Source organism: Anomaloglossus baeobatrachus, chromosome 3 (assembly GCF_048569485.1).
Source record: "Anomaloglossus baeobatrachus isolate aAnoBae1 chromosome 3, aAnoBae1.hap1, whole genome shotgun sequence".
Lineage (NCBI taxonomy): Eukaryota > Metazoa > Chordata > Amphibia > Anura > Aromobatidae > Anomaloglossus > Anomaloglossus baeobatrachus.
Genome location: NC_134355.1, coordinates 279,941,261 through 279,968,036, shown reverse-complemented (window position 1 = coordinate 279,968,036; position 26,776 = coordinate 279,941,261). Strand labels below are relative to the sequence as shown.

The window sequence follows — 26,776 nt, the reverse complement described above, 5'->3', positions numbered from 1 at the left end:
GCAGTTGGACCTGCCACTTCATACGAACACATCTGAAGTGCATGTCCTTTAGAATAGCCACCCGCTGCCCAGTAATTTCACTGGTGGACAATATCACTAACTGTTCAGCCCCTGGGGTACAGTAGACCTCACACGCTTTCACAGCTCTCTTAAATTCGTCATGCATGCACTCGGTGGCACACGCTTCTCTTAAGTCCTCAGGTATATCCACCATGCACTTGACTACAGAAGTCTCATTCATCCCTGCCACATGCTTGTCAAGTTTAGCTTCCAAAGTCAGCTCTCTTTGGGCCTCCCCTGCTTCAACATGTTTGGTCAGGATTGACACTCGCTGCTCCATCTGCTCCAAGGCTCCCTGGGACTTGGACTGGTACTCTGCCAAGCGACTTCGGAGCTCTGCCACTTCTTTCTCCAGCTCCCTTACTCGACTCTCAGTAGCCGGCCTAAGAAGTATCTCTTGTTGCAGATGGTCTTTGCTCATCCTCTTGAATGAGTCTTCACTTGCGGACCTCTCTGGTCTACGACACACTATTTCTGAGGCTTCTTCCAACTCAGCTTCAGAACATTTGGGTTTCTTACTCTTCTTACCCATGACCGTCTCTATATCCTCCATCATGGTTTTAGCAAGCAGGTCAGGCAGGCTCCCAGTCCTGGATGAGACCTTTGCTCCAGATTTCACCTCCTCAGAGGCTCTCTTCACTTCAGCGCCAGCTGTTTCTTGGGTCTTCACTGCATTATCTTCACCTTCCTCTGGGGTCTCTGCAGTGCCACCCTCAGCCTGGGTGTCACACCCTTCAACATGGCACTCTGTTCCTTTTAGAGTTTTGGGGCTAAATTCGCTGTCATCCACCCCAGCACTTGGTAGTTCACCAGTCTGCTCACCACGACTGTTGGGGATTATTCCTTCCCCCACACTCTCTAGGATTCCCTTTCCTATACCACTCTCGCCTGACAGACTATCAACTTCAGACTTTGAAATCACGGGGCCCACCACCATTACGTCCTTGGTTGGCTCCTTCTCTGCACTTGCAGCCCGCTGATTTCTGTCGTCAAAATGTGTCAGTTCAATCTCTGATTCCTCAGTCTTTTGTAGGATATCACCGTCTGAATCCACCGTAGCAGGTGTTATTAGCACCATGTCTTCATTAACCAGGCATGTCACTTTCTCTGCACCCTCAGACGGCCTACACTGTGCCCCCTCTCGGCGCTTATTACGTCTTCGGCGTCGGGAGGAAGTTTTGCCCTTCTCGCCCATCTGTACCACACTGTACTCGTTTGTCACCTTACTAGAGTCAGTGTCTTTACTGGAGTCATCATCACTCCCCCTGGCATCCTGGACTATCATGTCCCCACTTAACCAGATATCTGCCTCCCTTTCTGGAGCTACCCCGTTTTTAACGGTCACACTATCGGTTATTCCCTTAGTCCTTATGTCACTAAGTTGGGTCCGTCCATCATTTTCTTTGGTCACCCCTAACTTAGGACAGTCAATTTTAGGAGGTGCTATCTCCTCCTTACCACACATAACTGCACAACAAGGACCCCTTTTCACCTCCCAATGTGGTGGGGTTTCTTTGGGCTGTTCCGGCTCTTACACAAGCAACCGTATACGTCCCCCTGCTTCCACAAGTGCACAAATAATTTAGAGTCCCAACCTATAATAATTGGGTGCAGTAAATCTGAGACTACTCCAACATCATGAGAACCACTGTCCCAGGCTGTCTTAATGACCACGCTGGAGACCGGGTATTCTGTCTCATTATTGTGGGTGCAGCCGACGTGGATCTTCCTTCCAGGAATCAAGTTGACATCAGAAGTGGCCCTCACCAGGGTCACCAAGCTCCTTGAGTCTACGACCCCTGTTACAGATTCCCCATCCACTTCCACGGAACACAGACGTGGCTTCTCGTCGGATGGGTGGTCTATATTGCAAACAGGACACTTGTGGCATGAACACTGTTGTCCCTGGCTACAGTCCATCTGTGCCACTTCACCCTTGGATTTGGGATGCTCCGCACCCTTTTGGGGGACCACCCCTTTATGGGACTCCACCCCCTTATGGGCAACCACCCCTTTATGGGCAACCACCCCTTTATGGGCAACCACCCCCTTATGGGCAACTATTCCCTTCTGGGACTCCGCCCCCTTTTGCGGTTTCCATGCAATGTCCTTAGCCCCCAGTTCACACCGTTTGCCCTTGTCTCCCTGGGCACCCAGTGTCCATACTGGCCCCCGAAGGGTACGCTCAAACTGGTCCATGGCTGTGACATCGCTACACACTGACAGCTCCTGCTTTCCCTGGACCAGGAACTGGTACAGCTCCTCCACAATGTCCGCAGGGACCATTCCCTCTTTTTGGCTTTTAGCCCCCACTGCTGTCACTGGACCTCCAGGCACATGCTGTTGGTGCTGCTGGCTCTTCAGCAGCTGGATCAGGACCCCCTCCATGCTGTAACGAAAAAAAGGCACAGGAGGGACGCTCCAATGGGTAATACCCGGTGGTCAAAGACAGGGGGGGGTGTTAGAGAACCACTAACCTTTCCGGGTTGTACCGCCCGTACAACCAGGATCTCCAGCCTGTGGTGTATCACTGCTCACCAAGCAGGGCCTTGCAATTCCGGCTGGCCTGGAACCTCCAGTCGCTGGACTCTCGCCACTGCAGCACGGGTCCCCAACGACCGGCTGATTCACCACCAGGTGCTTGAGAGCGCTGTCCCTGTTCGTGGACCCGCCGATCCACCGCCAGCTGCTTGAGTGCGCAGACAATTTTCGTGGACCCGCCGATCCACCGCAAACCGCTTCAAAAAATTTTCGTGGACCCGCCGACCCACCGCAAGCAGTCCGTATCCACAGGAATATGTCCTAGGCCGTTGCCCCTAGCAACCAGGCTGCGTTGCCCCTAGCAACCAGACCGCATGCCCGCATTCTCCACCATATGTGAACGTTGCGCCCTGCAACGTGGGGGTTTCACTCGCTTGCAGCGGTGTGAGGTAGCTTCAGCAACACACGTACACCGTCTCTTCATAGAAATTCTGGCAGTTTATTTAAAAACACTCAGCATAAACTGCCCTCAAACATAAACAATAAGTCCATAATAGAAGTTTAGCAACTTCCCTACTCTCTGGCTCCTGCCAGCGTACAACTCTAGCCAAGGTTCCTTCCAGCACCCAGGGCCCTCTGCAGACCCCTGTCTGTCTCTCCTCCAGGAGAGATTCGGCCCTACAGCCCTGGCCTGGCTTGGCCGCACTCACCTCAGACTCTATATCAGAGCCTTGTGATCAGCCTCCATGCAGGCTGAAACACCCAGAGCTCCTGGCTCTGCTCTAACTTGTTTCCAGTCCACACACTGGACATCTAGAGCCAGCCTCTCTCTAGACTGCCCTAGACACACTTCATGCAGAACTCTCGGCTCTGCTCTCACTCTCTCCCAGCATACACGCTGGAAGTCTAGAGCTAGTCTCTAACTAGACTGCCCTAGACACACTCCTACCCAGGTTCAGAGACAGGATTGCTTTAACCCATGGAGCCACACCCACAGGTGGTAAGGAGTGTGTGATCAGCATCACACACCCTTCCATGGCTCTGCATGTAATGCAATCCTGTGGAACCAGAGGTCCCAGCCAGCTTCACATTGCAGAGCACCCACGCTTCTGCAAAACATACCGGCCCTTTGTAATACAGCCGGTTGATACCTCACAATATATATATATGAATATATATATATATATATATATATATATATATATATATATATATATATATATATATATATATATATATATATATATATATTCATACACACACACACACACACACACAGTCCAGTGGAGGTGCGGGCAGCTCTGGAGCGGTGCTGGGGGCAGGGAAAGCTGGGAGTGGCAGCGTTTTATCTCCTGCTCCCGCTCATATAATATGCACAGCCGCTGTCCATCAGAAGCGTGGTGCTGAAACTGCATTGCGCTGATGGGCTGGGGCAGCAGAGCATATTATATCTGCCTGTGCTTACCTTTGATCGCACAGGATCCCCCCTCCCCCTGTGTTAGATATGGCCTCCCGTGCTGCTGCCCATAGTAAAATAATAAACTCTTTACTCACCTCCTCCAGCGTCTGCCCGGTCTCCCTCCTGCTGCTGTGATTAGGCACGCAGAGATATCTCTCTGCTGTCCCGATCACATGACCTGCACTAGAACCAGGAAGTAGGAAGTGCAGGAGACAGGATGAGCTCAACCCCGAGGAGAGACACACGAGATAGGACAGCGCTGCAGAAGGTAAGGAAAGAGTTTATTTTACTAAAAGCAGCAACACGGGGGCGATATGTAACAGAGGGTGATGTCTGCTTGCCACAGTGGGCCTGCCTGCATGCCTTCCACAGTGGGCCTGCCTGCCTGCCACAGTGGGCCTGCCTGCCTGTCACAGTGGGCCTGCCTGCCTGCCACAGTGGGCCTGCCTGCCACAGTGGGCCTGCCTGCCTGCCACAGTGGGCCTGCCTGCCACAGTGGGCCTGCCTGCCTGCCTGCCACAGTGGGCCTGCCTGCCTGCCACAGTGGGCCTGCCTGCCTGCCACAGTGGGCCTGTCTGCCTGCCTGCCACAGTGGGCCTGTCTGCCACAGTGGGCCTGTCTGCCACAGTGGGCCTGTCTGCCTGCCTGCCACAGTGGGCCTGTCTGCCTGCCTGCCACAGTGGGCCTGTCTGCCTGCCTGCCACAGTGGGCCTGTCTGCCTGCCTGCCACAGTGGGCCTGTCTGCCTGCCTGCCACAGTGGGCCTGTCTGCCTGCCTGCCACAGTGGGCCTGTCTGCCTGCCTGCCACAGTGGGCCTGTCTGCCTGCCTGCCACAGTGGGCCTGTCTGCCTGCCTGCCACAGAGGTCGTGTGCCAGCCATAGAGGATGTGTGCCAGCCATAGGGGAAATGTGGAATCACTGGGGGACGTGTTCAATATAAGGTGGCCATATCCAGATTAAGGGGGCTAATTTTAGGAAGAGGGGGCTATGAGGGACATATACCCTATATTATTTGTTAGACGGACACTGGCACTATAAGACGGACCCCATTTATTAAAAAATTCTCTATTCCTTCACCAAATTTGGGGGTGCGTCTTATAATCAGGTGCGTCTTATAAAGCGAAAAATACGGTATATATACATATATACATACACATACACACAGTATACACAAGGCAGGAGGATCATTACCAAAATGGGGTACCTTAGTAGAGAATTTGGGGACATTACCCCCATAATAGTGTAAGCAGCAGATCCTCGCCCCATAACAGTGTCTCATGACCACATTTTTTGCTTAAAATTTTATTTTCCTATTTTCCTTCTCTAAAACCAGGGTGCATCTTATAGTCCGGTGCGTCTTGTAGTCCGGAAAATACGGTTTATACTATGTAACCTGACACTTCATAGTGCTGGCAATTTATTTTGTCTTGACAGAGACGCATTTTGGCTATTGCTTCAGACTGGAGATAAGAGGAGGAGGTACAATGGCTCATAAGTGTATAGAGAAGCAGATGTCTTTGAATACATACAGTACAGACCAAATGTTTGGACACACCTTCTCATCTTTAGATCAACTATTAAAAGGAGACTTTGTGCTGCAGGCCTTCATGGTAAAATAGCTGCTAAGAAACCACTGCTAAGGACAAGCAACAAGCAGAAGAGACTTGTTTGGGCTAAAGAACACAAGGAATGGACATTATACCAGTGGAAATCTGTGCTTTGGTCTGATGAGTCCAAATTTGAGATCTTTGGATCCAACCACCGTGTCTTTGTAGAAAAGGTGAACGGATGGACTCTACATGCCTGGTTCCCACCGTGAAGCATGGAGGAGGAGATGTGATGGTGTGGGGGTGCTTTGCTGGTGACACTGTTGGGGTTTTTTTCAAAATTGAAGGCATACTGAACCAGCATGGCTACCACAGCATCTTGCAGTGGCATGCTATTCCATCCGGTTACGTTTAGTTGGCTGTGTAAGGGCTATTTGATTAAGAAGGAGAGTTATGGGGTGCTACGCCAGATGACCTGGCTTCCACAGTCACCAGACCTGAACCCAATCAAGATGGTTTGGGGTGAGCTGGAGCGCAGAGTGAAGGCAAAAGGGCCAACAAGTGCTAAGCATCTCTGGGAACTCCTTCAAGACTGTTGGAAAATTATTTCCGGTGACTACCTCTTGAAGCTCATCAAGAGAATGCCAAGAGTGTGCAAAGTAGTAATGAAAGCAAAAGGTGGCTACTTTGAAGAACCTAGAATATAAGACATATTTTCAGTTGCTTCACACTTTAAGTATTTCATTCCACATGTTTTAATTCATAGTCTTCATGCCTTCAATGTGTAGCTACAGTCATGAAAATAAAGAAAATTCTTTGAATGAGAAGGTGTCCAAACTTTTGGTCTGTACTGTATATTACAAAGTTCTTATATTCACTTTTACTACTAATTTATGCAAATGTTGGTTGAAAGTGAAGTTAATTCAACGGCACCACCTTTTTTATAAGAAACTGTATTATTTGGCCTTTTAAATTTTAATAGCTGACGTATGTAAAATGAACACCATACGAATTGCATTCACATGACAATAGAGAAGAAAAAAAAAGTATTTTTTCTGGATAAAAATTGGACTATTTTTTATACACTCTTGTGAATTTAGCCTCATGTACATTGACAGTCCTGCACAGGTAGGATGACTAGGTCAGCCATGGTTTAAAAGGTACCTTAACACATAGCGAGATCGCTGGCGAGATCGCTGCTGAGTCACGTTTGACACATAGCAGCGACCAGACCCCTGCTGTGAGATCGCTGGTCATGTCGGAATGGCCTGGACCATTGTTTGATCGTCGAGGTCCTGCTGGGCAGGATGCATCGGTGTGTTTGACGCCTCACCAACGACCTCGTTGACGACTCAGAGCTCAGACACGTACATCCACGTACGGGTTCCAATGACCACTAAGAACGTTATTCAGGTTGCTGTATCGTTGCTGCGGCGTTGGGAAGATCTGAATGTTTGACATCTCACCAGCGACCACGTAGCGACTAACCAGCGATCCTTATCAGGTCATATCGTTGTTGGGATCGCTGGAAAGTCCTTAAATGTGACGGGGGCTTAAATCTCTGAATTTTACCATTAGCAGACAGCCTGGTGACAATAAAACAATGAGGACATGCTATATATTTTTTCAAGATGTTAACATACCTTTCAATATGGAATATGGGTGCAGGTCCTAACATGAAAAAACACATTGCGGTACCAAGACTGCCAACAATAAGAAGCCACTTTCTCAAATTCTGTATTTAAAAAAGGAAAAAAAAAACAAAACAAAATTAGTTATAATTATAAATGATAGTCCTGAATGCAATATAAATAGCAATATGACTTACTGGTAACTTGTCACTTATCAGTCCGAGCAGTGGTGAACTTATTGAATAGGATAGAGCAAGACCAAGAAAAACTAATCCAACATAACCAACTTGCAAATGAAACTAGAAGCAGAAATAAAAAAAAAAAAATAGTCAGAATGGGTCATTTAAAGAATATACGACATTGAAAAATATTGCATGGGCGCAGTTTCACAGGTAATATTTAGCAATTATTAAAGTAGCCTTGAAATCCTTTTTTAAGGTAACAATATTGACATCACATTATGATATCACAAGAAATTATGATTCCATTACACAATTGCGATCAAATATGAATTAACGCAATCACATAAAAATTAATTACACACAGATTGCTGTTCTAAGATCTGTGCTTCTTTAGGATTGTGCCAAAAAGAAACCAAAATTATGGCAAAAGAACACAATCCTTGTCCTGGAGGGTTTCTGAATCAAAAACTCACAGGTACACCGGCATCTAAATGATGTCCTGTGCACCTGCCATTAAATTGGCATCGCAAGACATGCTTTATTTTCTGGAAATTATAACGTATATTGAATATTCATTTGTGGCCAACAATGCAACTAGTTTGGTGACCTTAAAGACTAGAGATGAGCAAACCTCCCATGATTCGATTTGATTCATGTTCGCCAACATCACCTGTGTTCGCCGATTGAGTCAACGAACATTTCCAAATCCATTTAATTAATTGGGAGCAAAAACAAAAAAAGGCATAAATGACACTTTATGGGGGCCCAAAAGCTGCCAAAACAGCTCAACCAGTTTTGCAGTGGAGTCACACTGTTGTCGCACAGTCAATAACTTCCTAGACTATAAACATAAGAAATATTGGATGAGTGACGGGAGTAGGCCTGTTGCTGTGAGAATCCTGCCACTACAGACATGATACAGTACAACTTGGAGATCCATCTTGGAGTCTCCACATTTGAAAAAATTAGAGGCAGATAGCAGGACAGTGACATGAATTGATCCACTGTACCCATAGTGTCTTAGCGCTCCTGTCAAGCCTGGGACATACACGACACAGGGTCTGGCCCACCATTTATAGCTTTCAAATCAATAGGTGGATGAGTGAGAGACGTAAGCCTGTTGCTCTGAGAACCCTGCAGACACTACAGACAAGATACAAGTTGGAGACACATCTTTGAGTCTCCACAAAAATTAGAGGCACACAGCAGGACAATGGCATCCATTGGCACACAGCCCATAGTGTCTTTGAACAGCAGTCAGGCATGGGCAATGCACCAGAAAGGGCTGGTCATTGTAACTTGGGTGGAAGCAAATGGAGGTGTAATATTAGGTGCGTCATACATATTAAAAAGCTAAATAGTAAAAGTCACCGCAGTGGACACACTGTTTGATTGTTGCACCACCAAGGAACTTTTTAGTAACATCAGCAGCATTAGCAAACAGCAGACACAGAAGCCACAACAAAGGAGTCACAGACTGCAATAATGCGAGATCAATGCAGCACACTGAAAACTACACAATCGCCTAGTCTGCACAGACAGAGACTGAGGTAGAAAAGTCATTAGAGATCCATGACTTGTTAATGTTGATGAATGTTAGGCAGGCTCCACTTTCAGTGGGCAGCCGGATGCACTTATCCATCAGGATACCACGAGCAGCGCTAAGGACACAGAGAACACTGGTGCAGGGCATGACAAAACCTCCAAGACATGACAGGCAACATCAGGCCACTCTTCAATTTTTGAAGACCAATATATAAAAGGGTTCAACTCCCCCCTGATGGCATCAATACTGAGCTCTATATACTCCTGCACCATCCTCTCCAGTAATTCACTATGTGTCAGACTTGTACTCTGCTCTGCTGGTGCATGGAATGGTCTAAAAAATGTGTGCCAAAAGTCACAAATTTCTTATGCCACTTAAACTTCTGTTGCTAATATTTCAGCGATGACGACTCAACGTTCCTGGGGTTGGAAGTGTAGAATGGCGATGCACACTGTGTACCTCATTTCGGTCTTGGAAAAAAACACTTTTAAGATTGTGTACAAGTTGGTTTCAATACTCCAGCATGCTTGCGTCCCTTTCCAGGGTTGGAAGCATCTGACAAAATGTACTCTTGTACCGAGGATCTAATAGTGCTAACTATTGGTTGCCACTCTAACAATTTGCAAATTATGTTGCAGATAGTGCAGCAAGAAGGCACTCGTATGTCTGACACTTCTGTGAGGCCTAAGTCCATGGTTTGTTGGTGGCAGGGTAGCACTGAAGCTTTCTTACTCTGTCTCCTTCCACCAGCCACAGACAACAGAGGGGATCAATATTTTCTTCATCTCCTGATGGTTGCCCGCCCATCACCTTTTCTTCCTCGTCATCTGCCATTTGTACTTTGGCTCCTGCACCTTCACTAATAATTTGTCTGGTACCATGAGCCCCCCTTGATCATTGTACTCCAGCCTCCCATGCGACCCGCCTGTGCGATAACAGACCGGACCTTAGAGATATTGGTCTCCCTTCTGCATCCTCCTGTGCTTCCTCCTCTTCTTCTGGGACCACCACCTCCTCCCACAGACTATTCAAAGTTTGCTCCACCATGTAGATGACTGGCATAATGATGTTGATGATAGCATTGTCAGTGTTAACTGTGACGCCCTGGCAAAACCAGGTAGTCACAGTTAGGCCCCTGAATAACACCGTTCCCTCATTAGGAAACACACAGCCAACCAGAAAACCCTAGTCACCCCCCTTAGGGAAAGATAGACACCAGTGGGCGTGACCAGGCGGTTGAGACATGCCCACCCAGGGGTCCAGACAGCCCGGGGCGGGAAAAAAAAGAGTAGTCAAAGTCAGAGAGGCGTGTGGGCTGGAGCTAAGTGTAGCTCCAGCAGTGAAGTTCAAGTTGAACGGTACCAGGGTAGGAGCCCTGGTGCCACTGGCTAGGAGGCAGACGGTGATCTCCATCAGCAGGAGACGGGAAGACGGCTCGGTGGAACCGAGGTGGACCGGGACAGGGTTGTAGCCTGACTGTACCGACACGGGGAACCGACTCGTAAACCGTAGCACAAAGGGGGGTACTCTGACCCTGAAGCCAGGACCAGAACCAACTGGAGCTGGTTAATTAACCAATTGAGGCCAGGACTAGAGGTCCTGTCTCACCCAAAGCCCCTCATAGAAGACAACAGCCCACCGGTTAGGGATAAGAGGTCACCACCAGGGCCCATAGATCCCACGGGCCAGCGTCTGCGGGCATGGCTTCTTAGGCCACATCCAGCCGGGAGCGGACTCCTGAGTTTCACACTAGGAAAGTCCAACTTACATACAGCAGTGCAGGAAAAGGATAGAGACCACCAGCCGGGTGGGGGACCAGAACGCAACCGGCCGCGGCACTGGTCACCATCATCTTGGTTTACCAGAGACTTGTGTGTTTTACTAACAGTGAGTACACCAGCACCCCCTGTGGTCGCCATCCCCTTCGTGCACCAACCGGGTCCTGGGGCCACAATCCCTGCCCACGGAGGGGTTAACAACTTACTGCACAATATCTCCCCCAGGTGCCCCGTAACAGCAGCGGTGGTGTCCCACCTCACCACACACCGTGGGTGGCATTACAAACTTAATATGGCCCAGCCCGTACATATACGTCCCCTCATTTATTCGGCGTGTCCACAAGACCCCCGGGTCCAGAGACCCTCGAGCCACCACCCCTGAAGGCCTGGATCCGAGCAGCAACCGGCTGCTGGTACGGGGGCGGCACATTAACCATCTTAGTAGCCATTTTGAAACTCTGCAGAAGGGTGCAGAGGTATTTTATCTGTGCCCAGTCCATAAGCGTGATTTTCCCCGTGACCGAACTGCATTGACCCATTCTATGAGTCATGATATACTGCAACAGGCCTCGTCGCTGCAGCCACAGTCGCTGCAACAAGTGCATAATGGAATTCCCCCGTGTCGGCATGTCGCATATCAACCAGTTAACTGGTAAGCCAAAAGACCTCTGTAGCGACGCAAGTAAATTAGCTGTGAGGTGCGAACGGCAGAAGTGATCACATAATGATCGTGCCTTCTGTGGCAACCTATCCTATCACTAAATTACTAAACTAACAATCATGGTGTATAAATAGCTGTACAACCAGGTTGAGGACGTGAGAAATGCAAGGCACGTGTGTGTGGTTGCCATGGCAGAGAGTCACCACCAGGTTTTTACCGTTAGCACACATGGCCTTCCCTAGCTTCAGGTTCAGTGGAGACAGCCATTGCTCAAACTTGGCTTGAATAACGGTCCATAACTCTTTACTCTTCAGCTGTGTGACTGCGTTCTCCAATGCATTGTAATTTCAATACTTCCTGATTGTGGTGAGCCCTGGCTGCGCTGTACGAAGGTGGCGACATTCTCTCTGCGCTGTTGGAAAGCTTGTTACATTAAGGGAGAGGTTGATGGCACAGGTGGAGGCCCTAAAGGTGGGAGGAGGCAGAAACAGTGGAGGAAGTGACAAAGAGGTTTGTCTCTCAACCCTTGAGAATTCCAAGACTTGTGGAGCAGCACCTTGCTTGCCTGCCCCCGCAGCCACCTGTCACACAGTGCCCAGTCAGCAAGATGCAACGCCCCTGGCCATGCTTGCTCATCCAGGTTCTCAGTGGTCAAATGCACCCTGTCAGACAGAGTTTTTAAAGGAACGGGTGATGTTGTCTGTGACATGCTGGTGTAGCGCAGGCACAGCTTTATTAGGGGAGTAATGGCAACTTGGCAATTGGTGCTGGGGGACTGCCACGTCCATCAAGTTTTGGAAACAACTGTATCCACCAGGCAGAAAGGCAGCATTTCTGTGGCCAATAGTTTAGATATGGTGAAGTTCAAGCTCTTAGCTTTGGCATGTGTAGGAGATAGTAATCTTTTACGTGACCACAACTGTGGGACCAAGGGCTGGCTGCTGTGCTGTGAGAGGGTGGAGAAGGGTTTACATGACAAACTGGTGGACTGTGAGGGAGTTGTAGGTGGACATATTATGGTGGATTAAGAAGGATGTGGTATGCTCGGTTTCTGATATTGGTCAAAACACCATGCAGGTCCACTTTCATAACAGCTGACAGTCTCTCACTACCCCCAACTGTAGCAGGTAAACAAGTGGAGGTTATGCGGTCGGAGACCTGTGTGAGAACACTTTTGTTAATGATGGAAGAGGAAGAAGCAGCAGACAGAGTTGATGGGATAGTTGGAGAAGCCCGTTAGGCTGCATTTTAGCGCAGTAAGCTATGCAGAGTAATGTGTTTTGGTAGAGCATTTGCCGATTTATGCACATAGTAGTCGAACTATTAGAATTTTTGCCTCTACGAGTCTTTGTTTACAAAGTTGGCAGATAACGAAAGTTGGTTGATCCTTTGCAGTCTCTAAAAAAAAAAACCCGACCTAGGCAACCCTTACCACCCTTGCTAACTGCAGACCCGTGACCGCTGTTAGCCACAGTCTGAGTTGTGACTGAGGATGCAGTGCTTGTATCACTGCGGGTTTATGTGAGAATCGGCAACATAACCTCCTTGTCTTCCTCCTCCTCCTCCCCCTCTTCTGCTGAGCTACTGAACTGCATGCCTCTAGGTTCACACCAAGTGCGATCTCCAACGTCACAGTCATCCTCTCTGTCATCCCATTCATCACCCTGATAGTCACCATCCTCCAATTGTTGCTCTGACACCACACTACAGTACGTGTGTGCCTCAGGTATCTGCATCTCATCATCACCTCCACCCCGGGACTTAACATCTGGTGATGAGGGTATGAATTCTGCTCACACCCTAGTTTGTCTGAACCCGCATCTAACTGACAAAGATTTTGGGCATCGGTGCAGATGCTTTCCTCCGCTTGAGTCTGGGAATCTTTCAAGCAGACCTCTTATGCCCATGGAATAGGATGTGTGAAATTCTCTGAAGACTCACTCATCGGTGGTTCCACATTCAGTTGGGTGGTTGAAGAGTTGTGAAGCGAGGTAAAAAAAAAAAGGGCAATTGGGGTGGCACCTTTGAGGACTGTATTGTGTGTGAAGACTCAACACAGTCTTCATCCCAACCCTAACCCATCTCTTCAACCTATCACTAAACAACTGGTGTATTCCCTTCATGCTTTCAACATGCCTCAATCACACCCATCCTCAAAAAGCCCTCCCTTGACCCTTCCTCTGTATCAAACTATCGCCCCATATCACTTCTCCCCTAAGCCTCAAAACTACTGGAACAGCATGTCCATCTTGAATCTCACCATCACACCTCTCTTCCTGCTCTCTCTTTGACCGGTTGCAATCTGGCTTCTGACCCCATCATTCCACTGCAACTGCCCTGAACAAAGTCACTAACGACCTACTCCGCGCAAAAGCCAAGCGACACTACTCTGTCCTCATCTTCCTGGACCTGTCCTCTGCCTTTGACACAGTGGACCACTCCCTTCTACTACAAATTCTCTCATCTCTGGGCATCACAGACTTGGCGCTATCTTGGATCTCCTCATACTTAACCAACCGAACTTTCAGCGTCTCCCACTCTCATACCACTTCCTTATCTCGCCCCCTATCCGTCGGTGTCCCCCAAGGTTAAGTTCTTGGACCCCTGCTGTTCTCCATTTACACCTTCGGCCTGGCACAGCTCATAGAGTCCCACGGCTTTCAGTATCATCTCTACGCTGATGATACACAGATCTACCTCTCTGGACCTAACATCACCTCCCTACTAACCAGAATCCCACAATATCTGTCTGCTATTTCATCCTTTTTCTCTGCTCGATCCCTTAAACTGAACATGGACAAAACAGAATTCATTGTCTTTCCTCCTCCTCACTCAACCCCCCCACCTGACATATCCATCAATGTCAATGGCTGCTCACTTTCCCCAGTGCCACGTGCTCGCTGCCTGGGAGTAATCCTAGACTCTGATCTCTCTTTCAAGCCACACATCCAAGCCCTCTTCACCTCCTGCCGCCTGCAACTCAAAAATATTTCCCGGATCCATACATTCCTTTCCCAAGAAGCTGCAAAAACCCTAGTACATGCCCTTATTATCTCCTGCTTGGATTATTGCAACCTCCTGCTCTGTGGCCTCCCTTCTAACAGTCTCACACCCCTACAATCTATACTAAACTATGCTGCCCGGCTCATCCACCTGTCCCCTCGCTACTCCCTGACCTCTCCTCTCTGCCAATCCCTTCACTGGCTTCCCATTGCCCAACGACTCCAGTTCAAAACACTAACCATGACATACAAAGCCATCCACAACCTGTCTCCTCCCTACATCTCTAACCTAGTCTCCCAGTACTTACCTAACCTTACGTAACCTTCGATCCTCACAAGACCTACTTCTCTACTCCCCTCTCATCTCTTCTTCCCACCATCGCATCCAAGATTTCTCCCGTGCCTCCCCCATACTCTGGAATGCTCTGCCTCAACACATCAGACTCTCGCCTTCCTTGACAAGCTTCAAACGGAACCTGAAGACCCACCTCTTCCGACAAGCCTGCAACCTGCCATAACCCTCAGTCTGATACAGCACCGCACAATCAACTCTACCCTAACCTACTGTATCCTCACCTATCCCTTGTAGACTGTGAGCCCTCACGGGCAGGGACCTCTATCCTCCTGTACTTGTCTGTGTCTTGTATTCTTTATGATTATTGTACTTGTCCCTATTATGTACACCCCTTTCACATGTAAAGTGCCATGGAATTGATGGCGCTATAATAATAAATAATAATAATAATAATAATAATAAAGTTGAAGTGGAGGAAGAGGAAGAGAGGCTACTTGATGCAGTACTTGCCATCCACTGTAGCACTTGCTCTTTCTGGCCCTCATCTACATGTCGTACAGCTGTTTGGTTGCCAAAGAAAGGGAGTGAAGTAGGCCATCAACAGAAGTTGTCAGTTGTCTTTGGCTAGGACAAGTAGGTGCTTGTTCAGTAAGGCTATGTGCGCACGTTGCGTACTGGCCCTGCATAAATTTCTGCAGCGATTTAAAGAGCACACGTGCGCTCCAAATCGCTGCAGAAACAGTCCGTGATGAAAAAAAAAGCCGATTCCATGCGCTCCGAGTACAGTCCCTCCCATAGACAGGGCGAGGGATGCAGGCAAAGCGCAGGAAATAAGTGACATGTCACTTCTTAGAACACGCGCTTCGGGCAGCAGTCGAAGCGCTGCGCTCTAATACGGCACGTGTGCACGGCTCCTGCACAATCTCCATAGATTGTGCAGGGGACGCAGGACGCATGCAGCCACGCTGCGGTACAAATCGCAGCGTAACTGCATGCAATTACGCAACGTGCACACATAGCCTAAAGCTTTCAGTAACTTTAGCACTTACCCCACGTACACCACGCTTATTCCCCCTGCCACCACGACCTCGGGATTTTTCACTCATGTTTGATGTATCCTTTCCCTCTTAACCAGGTATTTCACAACCCTAGTCCCATACCTGTCAGTAACCTATTCGTAAATTAACAATCACTATTTAGGTGATTAAATGACAATTTTGTCCAGGAACGCAAATTTTGCAATATATGAGGAAATAGCAATTTTTAAGTGGAGCACAGAATGTACACTGTTTAGATCAGGAAATAGCAATTTTTAGCTGGAGCACTGATTTTCCACTATTAAGACAATGAAATAGCAATTTTGAGCTCGACCACAGAATGGCCACTATTTGGATTAAGAAATAGCAATTTTTAGCTGCAGTACTGATTTTCGATTATTAAGATGAGAATGTAGCAATTTTTAGGTGGAGCTCTGATTTTCCACCATTTAGATGAGGATATACAGTAGCAAGTTTGAGCTATAGCACACAATTTGCAATCACTAGATAATGAAATGTCTATTTGTGGCACATGTTTCCTACACTGCACGTCCCTGCATTTCCCTATTCTACACTACCGTCCTCCATCCTAACTAGCTCAACTACCTATGATTAACCCCTTAAGGACGGAGCCAGTTTTGTCCTTAATGCCCAGGCCATTTTTTGCAATTCTGACCAGTGTCACTTTATGAGGTTATAACTCTGGAACGCTTCAACGGATCCCAGTGATTCTGACATTGTTTTTTCGTGACATATTGTACTTCATGATAGTTATAAATTTAGAATGATATTTTTTGCTTTTATTTGTGAAAAAATCGGAAATTTGATGAAAATTTTGCAATTTTCAAACTTTTAATTTTTATGCCCTTAACCCAGAGAGTTATGTCACACAAAACAGTTAATAAATAACATTTCCCATATGTCTACTTTACATTAGCGCAATTTCTGAAACAAAATGTTTTGGGGTTAGGAAGTTAGAAGGGGTCAAAGTTCATCTGCAATTTCCCATTTTTTCAACAAAATTCACAAAACCATTTTTTTAGGGACCACATCACATTTGAAGTGACTTTGAGAGGCCCAGGTGACAGAAAATACCCAAAAGTGACACCATTCTCAAAACAGCACCCCTCAAAGTACTCAAAACCACATCCAAGAAGTTTATTAACCCTTCAGGTGCTTCACAGGAACTAAAGAAAAGTGGAATGAAAAAAAGCAAAAAATAAAATTTTACCTAAAATCTTGCTCTACCCCAAATTTATTCACTTTTAGAAGAAATAACACAACAAAATGAACCCCAAAACTTGTTACCCACTTTCTTATGAACGCGCCAACACCCCACATGTGGTCAGAAACCTTTGTTTGGACAAATTGGAGGGCTCGGAACAGGAGCAGCAATATTTGAATTTTGGAAAGCAAATTTGGCTGAAATAGATTGCGGGCACCATGTTGCATTTACAGGTCCGCTAAGGTACCTAAACAGAAGAAACCCCTCACAAGTAACGCCATTTTGGAAAGTGGACCCCTCAAGGCTTCTATCTAGGGGTATAGTGAGCATTTTGGATCCACAGGTACTTCACAGATTTTGATAACGTTACATTGTCACATTGAAAATTTTCATTTTTTTCTAAAAAATGTTGCTTTAGCATCAATTTTTTCACTTTTTCAAGAGGTAATTCCAAAAACTTCACCCCAATGTTTGTTACCCACTTTTTTATGAGCGCGGTGATACCTCACTTGTGGTCTGAAACCTTTGTTTGGAGAATTGGGAGGGCTTGGAACGGAAGGAGCAATATTTGAATTTTGGAAAGGAAATTTGGCTGAAAAAGATTGCGGGCACCATGTCGCATTTGGAGGACCCCTAAGGTATGTAAACAGCAAAAAACCACCACAAGTGACCCCATATTGGAAACTAGGCCCCTCAAGGAATTTATCTAGATGTTTGGTGAGTACCCTGAACCTCCAGGTGCTTTACAGAAGTTTATAATGTTGAGCCATGAAAATAAAAAATAAAATTTTACCACAAAATTGTTACTTCAACCAGGTAGCTTTTTTTTTCACAAGGGTAACAGGAAAAAAATCACCATGAAATTTATTGCGCAATTTCTCCTGAGTTTGGTGATATCTTGTACGTGGTGGAAATCAACTGTTTGGGCACACTGCAGGGCTCGGAAGAGAAGGAGTGCAACTTGACTGCAAAATTGGCTGGAATCAATAGCGGACGCCATGTTGCATTAGGAGAGCCCCTGAGGTGCCTAAGCAGTGGAGGTCCCCCACAAGTGACCCCATTCTGGAAAATAGACCCCACAAGGAATTTATCTAGATGTTTGGCGAGTACCCTGAACCCCCAGGTGCTTCACAAAAGTTTATAATGTTGAGCTGTGAAAATAAAAAAAATATAATTTTTACCACAAAATTGTTACTTCAACCAGATAGCTTTTTTTTAACAAGAGTACACGGAAAACTATCAGCATAAAATTTATTGTGCAATTTCTCCTGAGTATGCTGATACCTTATGTGTGGTGGAAATCAACTGTTTGGGTGCACAGCAGGGCTCGGAAGGGAAAAAGTGCCATTTGACTGAACAATTGGCTGGAATAATTAGCGGACGCTATGTCACATTTGGAAAGTCCCTAAGGTGCCTAAACAGTGGAGGTCCCCCACAAGTGACCCCATTCTGGAAACAAGACACCTCAAGGCTTTTATCGAGGTGTATATTGAGCATTTTGAATCCACGAATACTTCACAGAATTTGATAAGCTTAGGTTGCCATATTGAAATTTTCATTTTTTTCACAAAAATGTTGATTTAGCGACACATTTCTCACTTTTTCAAGAGGCAACAACAAAACGTGTACTCCACAGGTTGTTATCTAATTTCTTGCGAGTGCAGGGATACCCCACATGTGGCCAAAAACCTTTGTTTGGATAAATGGGAGGGCTTGGAATGGAAAGAGCACCATTTGAATTCTGGAAAAGTTGAAGTAAATTGCGCGCACCATGTCACATTAGCAGGGTCCCTTGGGTACCTATACATCAGAAACCGCCCACAAGTGACCCCATTTTGGAAACTAGACCCCTCAAGGATTTTATTCAGGAGTATAGTAAGCATTTTGAATCCACAGGTACTTCACAAAAATGTTGCTAGTACACAGTGTCAGCCTTCCTGCAGAGATGTGAGTGTTGTCCACGGGAGAACGCAGCTGCCCATGCCCACGATTTGGGTTCAGGCTGCTGTGGACTTTGGCTCTATTCTACCTGCAGAAAACACTCATCTCCGCAGCATAAATTGACATGCTGAGGCTCGGGAAGCTGCGCCACAGGTCGGTTTATGCTGCAGAGAAAAGAAACACAGTGGGCACGGGATTTCTAAAAATCCTTCCACTGTGCTTCTACTGCACAACGCAGCGTTATGGACGCAGGGAAAACACTCAGCGCCCAAACCACTGCAAAACCTGATTGTGGGCACACAGCGTAAAATGCTACAATGGATGAATGGATAGATGTCAAACATATATATAATGTCCACCCCCCTCTGCAGATTCTAAGCTGGCGCCCTTTAGTGCCTTTCATGTGACACTAAAGGGTGCCTAGCCTTGTATTTAGCCCAAAATAAAAAAAAATAAATTAAAATAAATGACGTGGGGTCCCCCCTATTTTTGATAGCCAGCTAGGGTAAAACAGACAGCTGTAGCCTGCAAACCACAGCTGACAGCTTCATCTTGTCTGGTGATCAATTTGGAGGGCTCCCCAAGCTGTTTTTTTTTTTAAATTATTTATAAATAAATAATTAAAAAAACCAAAACAAACGTGGGGTCCCCCCAAATTAGATCACCAGCCAAGGTGAAGCTGACAGCTGGGGTCTGGTATTCTCAGGATGGGAAGAGCCATGGTTATTGGACTCTTCCCAGCCTAAAAATAGCAGGCCGCAGCCGCCCCAGAAATGGCGCATCCATTAGATGCGCCAATTCTGGCGCTTCGCCCCAGCTCTTCCCGCGCCCTGGTGCGTTGGCAAACGGGGTAATAAATGGGGTTGATACCAGATGTGTAATGTCACCTGGCATCAAGCCCAGCAATTAGTTATGTCACGGCGTCTATCAGATACCCGACATAACTAATTGACAGTAATAAAAAAAAAATTGACAACAAAAAAAAATTTATTTGAAAAAACACTCCCCAAAACATTCCCTGATTAGCCAATTTATTGAAAAGAAAAAAAAATCCGCTGTAATCCATTTGGACGTCCCACGTCGACTCTGGACCTTCTAGAATATGGGGGACACGTTCAGGGAACGTATCCCCCATTTTCTAGGTGTGAGGACCCTCCATTTGAGGAGAGTGGGTGCAAAGAATCTGCACCCACCCTCCCCGGGTCACAACTGCAAAGTGCCGAGCAGCAGCAGCAGCCAGCGTCCTGAACACAGGAAGCTGACAGCTGCGCTCTGCACATGTGACCGGCGTCTGCTGTGAAGGAGCCGGAGGAGGGGGCCGCGGGGGATCAGCGCTCCGACAGGTATGTATGTCACTGGGGAACACCGGGGGGGATAGGGGGTGACTTGGCAGGGCCTGGGGAGCAGGTTTCTGTCGCATGTGTTATGGCACATACGACAGAAACCATAGGAACAGTGTGAATGTGGCCGGCGCGCTGCTGTGATCGGTGGTGCGCGCGGCCATCTTGGATTTTCGGGAGGGGGTTGGGGGTCGGGGGGGGCACTTTGGGGATACCGAGGGGACCGGAGGGAACCGAGAAAGAGATTTATCTCCCATCTGACATGTTTGATCATGCCAGATGGGAGATAAATCATTTTTTACCGGCGCGGTCATTTACTATAACTTGATGATCGGTATACGGTGTATACCGGTCATCACGTGACTGGGGACCGGAAAAACCGGCCCGAATCATGATCTCCAGGGTCTCAGCTACCCCCGGTAGCTGAAACCCCAGAGATTTTCTGACGCTGGGGGGCGCTATACACTTTTTTCTGCCCGCCGTTTTAAAACGGCAGAAAGGAATAAGTACCTGATTCTGCCGCCGTTTTAAAACGTAACGCGGTCGTAATGGGGTTAAATCCCTAGCTGAGCGAACTGTCTAGCAGCAGCACCGTCCCTAAGCTTTAGCAATCACAAAATGGTGCAGGCGCTGCATGTCTGCCTTTTATATGCAGAGGGACATGTGACTTAGACAGCCAATGACACAAGCCACAAGCCCTTGTGTGTGAACATTGTGGATGGTTTCTGAGCCCTGATTTGCTGTCGGAACATACACACAAAGTTAAGGGAAAAAAAAGAAAAAAGTCAGCAGCTCCTCTGACTTTTACCTACACCCCTTCCCTCATCAAATACATCCCCCCACTAGATATCTACTCATCGTACATCACCACTATCATAGCCAAAGTAATAGTAAGGTATTAGAAAATCTGCAGTTACCGAACAAGATAAATGTATATAGGTGAAACACTGGCACTCAAAAAAGGGACAAAAAGATGGCTGTTGATAATAAAAAAAATTGTATTTAATTAACTGGGAAACTTGCATTATGAGAATTCTGCAGATAGTGGACAGGGTCCACTACCTGGACAGAGTCATAATGTTCGTTTTTTTCGGTAACGTCTTTTGACAGGTACTCACGCAGAGTGAGTACCTGTCAAAAGAAGTTACCGAACAAAAACGAACATTCTGACTTTTGCTAAAAGTACTCGGAAATCCAAGCCCGGGCCAAGTGCCAAGGTTCATACGGAATTTGAAATTGGTGAACTTTTTTTTTTTTTTTTTTTAACAAGTTCGCTCATCAATCTACAAAAGATCCTTAGAGATTCTCGTGTGTATTAGCACAAAACGACTGTTCAGACCAAGTACAGGCGCTCGGTGCATCTTAGTGCACCTTCCCTGCTGCTTGTTTTTCCATCTACCTTCTCTGGCTATATAAAGTTAGAGCTGTCATTCAAAGAAGAAAGGGTAAACAATCAGATTTTAATGTTTGCCCACACTAAGGATGCACCGAGCACCTGTACTTGCTTTGAACAGTCACACAGGCAGACAAATGGAAGAGGGTCCTTGCAAGTTACTAGAGCCTCATTTCCTAAGCAGTTATTCATAGCAAACATAATTGGAGCAGTAACTAACCTTAGTAAATCATTCAGTAGAGCACATTTAGTTTAAAGAGCGATACTTATAATACAATACACACAAAATTTGGCACTTTCACAATGAGGGAGGTTGTGGGATCCAGCTCTGCATTTCGGGATCCTACAACCTGGAAGTTCAGATTGATTTGGACATTTGCTATAAATGTGGGTCCTTTAGCCTTTTGGGTATTCTTGTTAATAAGGTATATTTAGTCTGTAGTTGACCAATGCTATTCTCAAATAAATACCCATCCGGGACTTCCATTCTTTTTTTTTTTTTTATTTAAGTCAACTAGGTTCTATTACTTCACAAAGATTTTTGAAAAATAAGCACTAAATACTTACTGTTTCTGTAACAAAAAGTGACATGGTTGGATCCAAAAATCCTAAAGATGCACTCAATGAAAATATAGTGAAACACATTACCATAACCTTTGGTAACGTGACCAAAGTCCAAAAGGAGTCTTTACCAGGTGAAGAATCTGCAACAAATATGAACATTGTAAATAAAAGCACATCATTTTGGTTGTGCAATGTTAAGGAACTGAAGCTCTAAAACTATTAATAGAGGGGCCACCCACATATCAGGACAATTTGCTTACTAAAACTAAAGCATTGTGGGTTTCAAATAAAAAATATATATATATATCTATATCTCTCTCTCTCATATATATATATATATATATATATCTCTATCTCTCTCTCTATCTCTCTCTCTCTCTATCTACATATATCTCTCTCTATCTATATATATCTCTCTCTATCTATCTATATATATCTCTATCTATCTATCTATCTATATATATCTCTATCTATCTATATATCTCTCTATCTATCTATATATCTCTATCTAATATATATATATATACATACATAAATAAATATATAGTATAGACCAAAAGTTTGGACACACCTTCTCATCTCTAGAACTATTAAGAGGAGACTTTGTGCAGCAGGCCTTCATGATAAAATAGCTGCTAGGAAACCACTGCTAAGGACAGGCAACAAGCAGAAGAGACTTCTTAGGGCTAAAGAACACAAGGAATGGACATTAGACCAGTGGAAATCTGTGCTTTGGTCTGATGGGTCCAAATTTGAGATCTTTGGATACAACCACCGTGTCTTTGTAGAACTCTACATGCCTGGTTCCCACCGTGAAGCATGGAGGAGGAGGTGTGATGGTGTGGGGGTGCTTTGCTGGTGACACGGTTGGGGATTTATTCAAAATTGAAGGCATACTAAACCAGCATGGCAACCACAGCATTTTGCAGCGGTGTGCTATTCCATCCAGTTTGCGTTTAGTTGGACCATCATTTATTTTTCAACAGGACAATGACCCCAAACACACCTCCAGACTGTGTAAGGGCTATTTGACTAAGAAGGAGAGTGATGGGATGCTACGCCAGATGACCTGATCTCCACAGTCCACCTGAACCCAATTGAGATGGTTTAGGGTGAGCTGGACCGCAGAGTGAAGGCAAAAGGGCCAACAAGTGCTAAGCATCTCTGGGAACTCCTTCAAGACTGTTGGAAAACCATTTCCGGTGACTACCTCTTGAAGCGCATCAAGAAAATGCCAAGAGTGTGCAAAGTAGTAATGAAAGCAAAAGGTGGCTACTTTGAAGAACCTAGAATATAAGACATATTTTTAGTTGCTTCACACTTTAAGTATTTAATTCCACATGTTTTCATTCATAGTTTTGATGTCTTCATTGTGAATCTACAATTTTTAGAGTCATGAAAACAAAGAAAACACTTTGAATGAGAAGGTGTGTCCAAACATTTGGTCTCTACTGATTATATATATATATATAGCTTTCATTTCATTAGAAAATTAACACTGTTTTTTTTAAAGTCACTGCATTGCATTATCTATTGCTGCAAAGTGAGCTGAGAATCCGTCACTCAGCCCATTACGACGGTGAAGGAGAGTGGCCTGTGACCTGCAACCCCCTGAAGATGTTATTGCTTTTCTAAGAATGTATAATGGGTATTTATATATTACGTTGCAGTAAGAAGTTTAAGCTACCCTTGTGTGTGTCTATAGACGCAGTGCTACCAGCTATGATTAGATATCTACTCACCAGTCTTGAGTTCCTAACTTGGAAGGGGAAGCTTAGGCCTCACGCATAGTGACTGGCTGATAGAACTAGAGAAACCGGCCCACAGTGAAGGAGCTTTAATGTTCGGCATTTCTGATTTTGCAGGTTAGTAGTGTATTGTGGATAGTAAGAAAAGGCAGAAGTAGCGGGCAGGAGAAAGCAAAGGTGACTGTGACCGGATTGTAGCTTAAACTCCGTGGAGGGGAATTGAGCACCCCCTCATCAAATGGGCTAGAGTGAACAGAGTGGACAGTGGTAGGTCAATGTTGACTGATGGCCAGTGACATGTTGGTGCAAGGATAGCTAGATAGGCCAGGCGCATACTCCAGTATTTATTCTGATGTTATATGCACATAAATCACTACATATTTAAAAGGAACATAGCACAAACAGTAAATGTGCAAAAAAAACCCCCAAAATTGTAATACTTATATATGTTCTGAGGATTTCGATAGCGTAGGGCAATGACAATCAGAGACGAGTTCTTGGTACAAGATATTTTATAATATGTAACCACGGTAGATACACAACGGAAAACACAGCGGTACAAATACACAAATACCTTCCCGAAACGGAGCGAAGGGAATTCCCGGGGCCACGCACCGGACTCCCCCAGGGAGACCACCAGAGCGAACCCCTATACAGGGACTGTCCGGCAATCACCCCGGAAGGCCTAAATGCACAGCAGCCGGGACACAAGGGGCAAGCGGTAAAAGTCCAGTAGTGTCCGTACGGGATGATTGTCCAGAGTGGTTACGAACCAGAGAGAACCGGGCAGAGTGCTGACCGAAGATGGCAGAAGGAATCCGGGCACAGCTTTGAGAAACCGGGTAAGGTCCAGAGTCGGTCGGTCGGTAGTCTTTAGGAGGATCCAAAGGTAATCAGGATTAGCAACAGCAAAGCAGGAGCACACAGCAAGCAGTATACTCAGGCACTGGACTAGGCTTAGAGGCGGCCTTTTAAGCAGCTGGACAGGAAGTAGGGCAACAGAACAGTAAACTCCATGTTAACCGAGGGCAAGCTCATTCAAAAGAGAACTGGAAAACCTGGAAACCTGACAAAAATCTAACCACAGCATATACAGACCTGTCAAGACCAGGTGGTGGATATGAGAGCAACATACAAAGAAATCATTGGACTAAGGGTCCACATGAAAACCCTAAATAAATAGCTATCAAAGCATCACAGATATTAATACAACATATTTGTAAAATAAAAAAGGGGGGGATTTTTTGTGTTTTTTTTAGTTCAAAACGAACAGGTGGAAGAAAGCACTTACAGAAAGCCCCATGGTGACATCAGCAAGAAGGCAGAAATAATGAGATCGGTTCCAGACACAATAGAAGCTTTGCATTATCTTGTCTAGTTTCTTATTCTATTTTACGGATATACTCAATTCAGACCAGTATTTGGGGCTTGCGCTAATATATGCACTTTTCATGATTATTGCCTATATAATTTTTGTATTTTTTTGTACCCATGGCACTGGTCCATTATTGTCCTTTGTTGGATTATTGTGGATTTTCATAGATTAATATATTCTTTGTTTGGCTCCCATGTGAAATGATATGAAAACTTAATAATAAAAACTTTTTTGTATTGTTTGATATATAAAAAAAAAATGTCTGTGTGGTGATACTGTACATTATTAGCAGAACTCTTTTTTTTTTTTTTTTAGCTTATCTGACTGTGCTATCAGAGATCCCCAGTAGATGGCACCCTCTAATTACTTATGGGTCAAGGCTCATTCAGACTACCGTTCCATCTGTCCTGTTTAGTAACTGCTTTTTTTGCGGACCTACTGATAGGACCATCTTTTCAATGTCTTTTGCGTAGGATCGGATGGCACATGGAAGCACTTCGGTGTGCATCAGTTTCTACAAAAAGACACATCGGATGCCGTATGTCCGTTCAGTTATTATGGATCATGTCCTATTCTGTTACGTAATAACGGACCGTGACTCAATACAAGTCAATGGGTCCGCAACATCCCCGGAAGCCGCACGGAAGCACTTCCATATGACTTCCGTCGGGTGCCCAGGCAGTCAGTGTCCAGCTCCCGCCCCGCAGCTACTCACACTGCAGCGTGTCAGCATCTGCCCGCACAGCAGTGTCAGCAGCTGCAGGGATGATGAGAACCGACATTAGGAGGTTAGAAAAGTTAATTACCTGTGGTGATGAAGTCCTGCACTCCTGACGTCAACGCTCGTCACTGACTTCCATGTCCGCCGTGTTCTCACATCAAGTATTGCGGGCGGCCAGAGACTGACTAGCGGTGATGTCACGGGCTCCCGCAATACTTCACTTGTGAACACGGCGGACAATGGAAGTCAGTAAAGAGCGCTGACGTCAGGAGTGCAGCGGCGTTCATCACCGTTGGTAATGTATCTAGTTAACTACATGAAGTCAGCGCTTGTCATGCCTGCGGTGACCTGGGCTGACCTAATGATGTTAGCTCAGGTCACTGCACTGCTTTCCCAGCCAATGGGGAACATTCTGTTCTTCAATGACTGGGACAGTGAGTATGGATCGTCGTGGGACTCCCTTATTAGATTACGCTGGACCCGGATTCTCTCTTTCCAATAAATTGGTGAAAGAGAATGTGTTAGGGAGTGTTTTTCAAATAAAAATTTGTTTGTCGTCTATTTTTTTTATTACTGAATCAGTTAGTGATATCTGGTATCTGATAGACGCCGTTACATCACAACCCCAGGGCTTGATGCCAGGTGACATTACACAGCTGGTATCAAACCCATATATTACCCCGTTTGCCACCGCAACAGGGAATTCAGGATGAGCTGGGTAAAGTCCCAGGACTGTTGCATCGAATGGATGCCAAACAAGGCAAATGGGTGCACCGCCAGATATAACCAA

General features: G+C 46.0%; 2 protein-coding genes across 2 annotated transcripts in view; one reads left to right on the top strand and one right to left on the bottom strand.

Annotated features, from left to right (window-relative positions):
- RPS12 (ribosomal protein S12) overlaps window positions 1-26,776 on the top strand; it is a 338,406-nt gene that overhangs the window by 124,842 nt on the left and 186,788 nt on the right. The gene's annotated exons all lie outside the window — the stretch shown is intronic.
- SLC18B1 (solute carrier family 18 member B1) overlaps window positions 1-26,776 on the bottom strand; it is a 144,729-nt gene that overhangs the window by 21,036 nt on the left and 96,917 nt on the right. The window contains exons 7-9 of the mRNA XM_075338262.1: window positions 22,146-22,282; window positions 7,376-7,477; window positions 7,191-7,282 (exon numbers count right to left, since the gene is read on the bottom strand). Of these exons, the coding sequence (XP_075194377.1) occupies window positions 7,191-7,282; window positions 7,376-7,477; window positions 22,146-22,282 (331 nt within the window). The remainder of the gene's footprint in view (window positions 1-7,190; window positions 7,283-7,375; window positions 7,478-22,145; window positions 22,283-26,776) is intronic.